General features: G+C 42.1%; 1 protein-coding gene across 1 annotated transcript in view; it reads right to left on the bottom strand.

Annotated features, from left to right (window-relative positions):
- The window catches only part of LOC123957334 (inaD-like protein), a 53,478-nt gene that overhangs the window by 1,482 nt on the left and 44,563 nt on the right, over nt 1–7,433 (bottom strand). The window contains exons 10-12 of the mRNA XM_046030026.1: nt 6,821–7,126; nt 4,474–4,576; nt 1,338–1,401 (exon numbers count right to left, since the gene is read on the bottom strand). Of these exons, the coding sequence (XP_045885982.1) occupies nt 1,338–1,401; nt 4,474–4,576; nt 6,821–7,126 (473 nt within the window). The remainder of the gene's footprint in view (nt 1–1,337; nt 1,402–4,473; nt 4,577–6,820; nt 7,127–7,433) is intronic.

Consider the following 7,433-nt stretch of genomic DNA (forward strand, 5'->3'; position numbering starts at 1 on the left):
CTGCCCACGTCTCTTACCGGCCGCCAACGTCTGCCCACGTCTCTTACCGGCCGCCAACGTCTGCCTACGTCTCTTACCGGCCGCCAACGTCTGCCCACGTCTCTTACCGGCCGCCAACGTCTGCCCACGTCTCTTACCGGCCGCCAACGTCTCTTACCGGCCGCCAACGTCTCTTACCGGCCGCCCAGGTCTGCCCACGTCTGCTACTGGCCGCCAACGTCTGCCTACTTCTATTACCGGCCGCCCTCGTCTGCCTACGTCTATTACCGGCCGCCCACGTCTGCCTAAGTCTGCTACCGGTCATTAAAAGCCATTGCAAAGCCATAAAAATACAGCAAAAACAAATCTGGAAAAAACATAACATAAAGATAATAAAGATGTCGTGTCTGTCAGTATTAAGAGTTTTGCCAGTGAAACTGGCACGGTGGTGCATAACATTCATCAATATCCAATATTCCAATTGTTATATTCCATCAGTACTGTCGCTATTAATGCAGCTTTCACCCACATCTCATGGCTTTCTTCAGTGAATGGAACTTGTGACCTAAGCAAAGGACTCGGGTCTCCGAAGACAGCTGTGGGATACGGTTCAAAGCTCTACTTGATTTATCTTCTTTGGTTTGGATATTTACATTTCCCTTTGCAAGAATCCTTTTTATGCATGTTTTTAAAAACCCCAAATCATAGCAGTCATAACTTTTAAAAATCACAAGAATCTAACAAAGGATATCAGCATCAGGGGGCTCTCTGGAAAAAACAGAGATAATAAAGATGTTGTGTCTGTCAGTATTAAGAGTTTTGCCAGTGAAATTGGCACGGTGGTGCTTAACATTCATCAAGGAAAAAACCAACTGATTTCAACAAACCAGATGCTTGTTTGAAACACACACACACACACACACACACACACACACACAGTAAGTGGTGTTTGAAACACCAAGAAACTGACAACTTAAACCAGAAGAGGGCGACACAGGACTGTGAAACAAACGGGAACAGAGGAGGGGGAGACAACCAGTATGAGGCAAAGTAAGAAGAGGTACTTTTAATTTTAATTCTTTATTTTAGGTTGCCTTTTTAATAACTGGGCAGGGACAAAAGATGAAAATTAGCCAGTTGAGCTAATTCTGGCTCATTTACAGTTACTTTGCTGTTAATTAATAAGCACTGTCCCTGCCAAATAAACAAATAAATGAAATGAAATGAGACACAGGAGAGGAAGAGGAGGAGGTGACGGTGCAGGAGGACGAGGAAACAACCAGTATGAGGCAAAGTAAGAAGAAGTGATTTTATAGGTGAAGGGACAGAGGTGAGGAGGAGGTGCGGCAGGTACTGACTCTGTGTCGGTGTCTGTCAGAGTAAGCTCGGAGTCTGCTTCACTGTCTCTGCAGCCAGGAGTACCTGCGCACACAGTAAGTTAGTCAAGTCATATCTGCAGGATGTCAAACACACACTTGCAGCATTGTGTAGAAAGGAAATCAAATAATGTTGGCCTAGACGAAGCTGCGTTAGTACCAGGAACTTTTTGTCCCAGGTTTCTACTTTTAAAGGAACTAAAAGGTTCCTTCAGTCCACTGCTGTTTGGGTTCAGGGCACGACTCTTGTGTATTCCAAATTTGGTGCAGATGTGAGCATGTAGACTGAAGTTACAATAACTTCCTGTTTTATGGAGAATTTTGGATGCCACGCCACGCCGTTCCACGAAAACTCACCGTTTGCACAACTTCTAGCCAATGGGTTTAGAGTGCACAGCACAAATCTGAAGTCGGTCAGACTAAATCCCTAGGAGGAGGAGTTAAAGTACAAAGTGTGTAAATCGGCAAAAATTACCATTAAATCCTAATTAAACGTACCACAGAAATTTCTTATATGTAGGTGAAACATTGTCCGGGGACTGCCCTGTGGGCGTCGCTAGCAACCCATTTTGCCACGCCTGAATTTTGTGCAAAGTTTGGTGAGTTTTCAAGACAGAAATAAAGAAAGCCAGAAAGCAAGAAAGCAAGGGAGCAAGAAAGAAAGCAAGGGAGCAAGAAAGAAAGCAAGGGAGCAAGAAAGAAAGCAAGGGAGCAAGAAAGCAAGCAAGAAAGAAAGAAAGCAAGGAAGCAAGAAAGCAAGGGAGCAAGAAAGAAAGCCAGCAAGAAAGAAAGCAAGGGAGCAAGAAAGCAAGAAAGCAAGGGAGCAAGAAAGCCAGAAAGCAAGCCAGAAAGCAAGAAAGAAAGAAAGCCAGAAAGAAAGAAAGAAAGAAAGCCAGAAAGCAAGCAAGAAAGAAAGAAAGCCAGAAAGCAAGCAAGCAAGAAAGAAAGAAAGACAGAAAGAAAGAAAGCAAGAAAGCCAGAAAGCAAGAAAGAAAGCCAGAAAGCAAGAAAGCAAGAAAGCCAGAAAGCAAGAAAGAAAGAAAGCCAGAAAGCAAGAAAGAAAGAAAGCCAGAAAGCAAGAAAGAAAGAAAGCCAGAAAGCAAGAAAGCCAGAAAGCAAGAAAGAAAGAAAGCCAGAAAGCAAGAAAGAAAGCCAGAAAGCAAGAAAGAAAGAAAGCCAGAAAGCAAGAAAGAAAGAAAGCCAGAAAGCAAGAAAGCCAGAAAGCAAGAAAGAAAGAAAGCCAGAAAGCAAGAAAGAAAGCCAGAAAGCAAGAAAGAAAGAAAGCCAGAAAGCAAGAAAGAAAGAAAGCCAGAAAGCAAGAAAGCCAGAAAGCAAGAAAGAAAGAAAGCCAGAAAGCAAGAAAGAAAGCCAGAAAGCAAGAAAGAAAGAAAGCCAGAAAGCAAGAAAGAAAGAAAGCCAGAAAGCAAGAAAGCCAGAAAGCAAGAAAGAAAGAAAGCCAGAAAGCAAGAAAGAAAGCCAGAAAGCAAGAAAGAAAGAAAGCCAGAAAGCAAGAAAGAAAGAAAGCCAGAAAGCAAGAAAGCCAGAAAGCAAGAAAGAAAGAAAGCCAGAAAGCAAGAAAGAAAGCCAGAAAGCAAGAAAGAAAGAAAGCCAGAAAGCAAGAAAGAAAGAAAGCCAGAAAGCAAGAAAGCCAGAAAGCAAGAAAGAAAGAAAGCCAGAAAGCAAGAAAGAAAGCCAGAAAGCAAGAAAGAAAGAAAGCCAGAAAGCAAGAAAGAAAGAAAGCCAGAAAGCAAGAAAGCCAGAAAGCAAGAAAGAAAGAAAGCCAGAAAGCAAGAAAGAAAGCCAGAAAGCAAGAAAGAAAGAAAGCCAGAAAGCAAGAAAGAAAGAAAGCCAGAAAGCAAGAAAGCCAGAAAGCAAGAAAGAAAGAAAGCCAGAAAGCAAGAAAGAAAGCCAGAAAGCAAGAAAGAAAGAAAGCCAGAAAGCAAGAAAGAAAGAAAGCCAGAAAGCAAGAAAGCCAGAAAGCAAGAAAGAAAGAAAGCCAGAAAGAAAGAAAGCCAGAAAGCAAGAAAGAAAGGAAGCACGAAAGAAAACCAGAGAGCCAGAAAGCAAGGGAGCAAGAAAGCCAGAAAGCAAGAAAGCAAGGGAGCAAGAAAGCAAGCAAGAAAGAAAGCAAGAAAGAAAGCAAGCAAGAAAGAAAGCCAGAAAGCAAGAAAGAAAGCCAGAAAGAAAGAAAGAAAGCAAGAAAGAAAGCCAGAAAGCAAGAAAGAAAGAAAGCCAGAAAGCCAGAAAGCAAGAAAGCAAGAAAGCCAGAAAGCCAGAAAGCCAGAAAGCAAGAAAGAAAGCAAGAAAGCAAGAAAGCAAGAAAGAAAGAAAGCCAGAAAGCAAGAAAGAAAGAAAGCAAGAAAGAAAGAAAGCCAGAAAGGAACTAAAAGGTTCCTTCAGTCCACTGCTGTTTGCGTTTCCACTGCGGTCTAAAGACCCATGAAGATTAGGCAAATTAGTCCGCTGACGTATGTTCTTCCTCTGACCTATACACTGTATACCATACAAAGGGACAGACAGGCATCATTATGTACTGTATTAATCGACTAATCGTTGCAGCTCTAGTGTGTATTCGTGTATTTCTGTGGGTAAAATCTGGACCCTGAGAGTCTGTAATAAAAAGCTTTGTAGTGTCATGTCATTTGATTCCTCGACAGAGAAAGCGTTATTTCACGTGTTTAAGGCTGATGGAAGGACACAAACAAAAACAATTCTGACACGAAACAGAAGAACCAATCTGTGATCAGGGAGTTCTTTTGTATTTTATATTGGCACCTTTTGATCAGATCTTCATCTTGACTTTGTTATATTCCATCAGTACAGTCGCTATTAATGCAGCTTTCACCCACATCTCATGGCTTTCTTCAGTGAATGGAACTTGTGACCTAAGCAAAGGACTCGGGTCTCCGAAGACAGCTGTGGGATACGGTTCAAAGCTCTACTTGATTTATCTTCTTTGGTTTGGATATTTACATTTCCCTTTGCAAGAATCTTTTTTATGCATGTTTAAAAACCCAAAATCATAGCAGTCATAACTTTTAAAAATCACAAGAATCTAACATATATATCAGCATCAGGGGGCTCTCTGGAAAAAACATATTCTGATTCTCTCTCTCACCCAGACTCAGGTTTCCTACAGACACGATGCTTTCATGGTCTGATCTCTGCAGCTCCTCGTCCTCTCTGTCTCTGAGCTCCTCCTGATTCTCTCTTCTCCAAGTCTGAAAACAGTCAAACAAATTATTGGAATATCAGAGAACGGAATAAGTGATTTTAAAACTGCACATCAATGATCAATATATCAGAGAGTTTGCTGTGTGTGAAAACAGTGCTGTGAAAATACTGTCAACGACAACACTGTTTTCACTCACCAACTAAATCCAGTCACCTCGCCGTTAATTTACCCTCACTGCAGCTCAACATTTCCTGCAATGCTGGATCTAATTTATTGTCTTTTGTCCTTTTTAGTGCCAATTTGAATTTCCTCTACAGGGGATCAATAAGGAACATCTCATCTTATCAAGTGTCACTGAGATCAAGACCTCTTTTTTTAAAGAGAGAAAAACAATGCAAATGTCTTCTGTCGTCTTCTGATCGCGCTTGTGAATGCTTCTTTTATTCTTAACCATAGCCTATTTGTACTGTGCACTACAAGCAGTGGGCTATTGTGAGTGAGTGAGTGAGTGAGTGAGTGAGTGAGTGAGTGAGTGAGTGAGTGAGTGAGAGAGTGAGAGAGAGTGAGAGAGAGAGATTTGTCCTACTGCACATTGCTGCAGCTCCTCTTTTCAGCCTGTGTTGAAGGCTTCGTTTTAGCTATGGAGTGATACATCTTGTCTCTAAATGATCTTTGTTGGGAGTTGCACATGCTCAGTTCCTAGTTAAGGACTACTAGCCAATCAGAAGCAGAGAAGGGCGGGTCGGCGAGAAGCCGGTATACGGCTCGGGTTCAGCCGTACGTGTTGCCGACCGGCTCGGCAACACGGACTGGAGCGAGAGTTTCAGAGCGGCGAGTTATTAATCTGTATCCATAAAGTTTTAACTGAGCTCTGTCTCTACATCACAGGAACAACTTTCTGTCCACTGACTGCCTGGAGGGCAGCTGGTGTTTGGAAGGCAGAGGAGAGCTGTGTGCTGCAGCTCGCTGTTTCTGAGGGCGTGTCGGAGTCGCCGCTTGGCACATTTAAGGGAAGCGGCTGGACTACAAACGAGCTGTTTTCAGTTCAGAGAAGAGTTTTCTGTGGGAGATGGGAACTCACTTTGGGCTTTTTCACTTTGCAAACCTGTTACATGCACAAAAAAGATATTTAACTCAACAAAGGAGATGGAAAAAGCCAAAAACCAGACACCACAGTCCAAAATGATGAAATGATAAGAATTATTTTGCTACTATTATTACCAGACATTCATAAATGTATGAAACAATTTTGTACAATACAATAATATTTATAAAAATCATTATTTGTCTATTTAATTCAGAGTTCGTCAACTGCAGTTTGAGTAAATTTCATCTTTGTTGCATTTTACATTTAAAAGTTACGCCGGTCTTTTTAAAACTCTCCATATTGAATCATAAATCGTTTTCTAGAGCACAACGTTAGCCAGTTCACACAGTATATCAAATGTCTGTGACAGATGTGTTCAACGAGTTAGCTAATCTTTACAAGACGTTTTTTCCTGTATGCCGTCATTTTCTCGCCCTTTAAAGGCGACTAGATCTTCACTTTACACTCTTCTTCTGAGGTCTTATAGCGAGACATTTACAGAGTTTTTAAAAATATATTTTATCATTCTCATTTCATCTGTAAATATGTGGGGAAAAGTGGAGTGGAATATTTTTGAATAAAACAATGAAAAAAACAATATTTTTATCAACCGTTCTGTAAATATCTGGGCCATTTGGTATATTATCACAATAAAACCAAAAAAATCCATCTGACTCTTATCAATGTGCTGGAAAATGGATTTGTGTGATATGCAAATCAGCGCAGATTTAATGAGGAAATACCTCATTTGCATATTAAAAAATGAAAAACATACATAGTTGTAATTGAGAAAAAAAGCTATGTTTACATTTCATTTGTAAAGTTTTATTGTGATATGAGTAAAGTTGAGAAAAACTGTGGCGTTCAGTTGGTGGCGTTACAGCACAATGTTTTAAAATCTTCAAATGGAGCGAGAAGGAGCGTCCTCGTGATTTCACGCTGGTCAGGGATCTTTGATGCACGACTCATTGCCCTTTCTCTATCCTCCTGTTTTTCCTGTCTACATCTCCTCCTGTTGTTCTTGTACACAGGTCTCTCCTGACAAAGCCAAATTATGTTTATGTCTAAGCTTCACTAACTTTACAATTCATCCAAGAACTCAAAGGGAAACTAGAAATAAAAGCTTGTCTTGATCTCTCTGGCCAGAATCTACAGCATAATATGGCTTAACATTGGTTCACGCACTGAGCTCGACGCCCTCACCTCCTCTGCTCCTCCGGCCTGGCTGAAGGAGGTGCGTTTCCACTCCTCCCATGACGGAGGAGGTCCCCTGGGGAGGGAGGCCGAGCTGTGTTCGACTTTCTCCTGCGTCTTCACCTCCCTCTCATTCTGTCCCTCCACCTCCTCGTCCACGGCCATCTCCCTACCCTCCTCCAGAGGCAGGAGGGTAGAGGTCCGAGAGAAGGAGGTGTAGCGAGGCAGACCTCCATCCAGGATCAGCTCCGGCTCCTCCTCTTCTTCATCTTCTTGTCGAAGGTCCTCTGGCAGGATGGAGCCATCGCCGAAACCCTGAAAAACAACACGTTAAAGATCAGCTAAACACTTAAATGCTAAAGCTAACATGCTCACAATGACAACGCTAAACATTAAAGGCTCGGGTTCTGAGTTTGAGTTAATCAGCTGATTGCGGAGCTCTTCTCAGGTTGAACTTTCTGTATTGTAAATTAGGGATGCACCGAAAAGAAAATTCTTGGCCGAACAAGGTTTTTCACATTTTTTTCCCATTGCATAAATTAGTCAAAATGTGCTTTTTCCTCAATGTTTCCCACAGGATGTGGAGAGTCTATGGTGGGGGGGGGGGGGGGGGGGGGGGGGG

This window comes from Micropterus dolomieu, linkage group LG19 (assembly GCF_021292245.1).
Source record: "Micropterus dolomieu isolate WLL.071019.BEF.003 ecotype Adirondacks linkage group LG19, ASM2129224v1, whole genome shotgun sequence".
NCBI lineage: Eukaryota > Metazoa > Chordata > Actinopteri > Centrarchiformes > Centrarchidae > Micropterus > Micropterus dolomieu.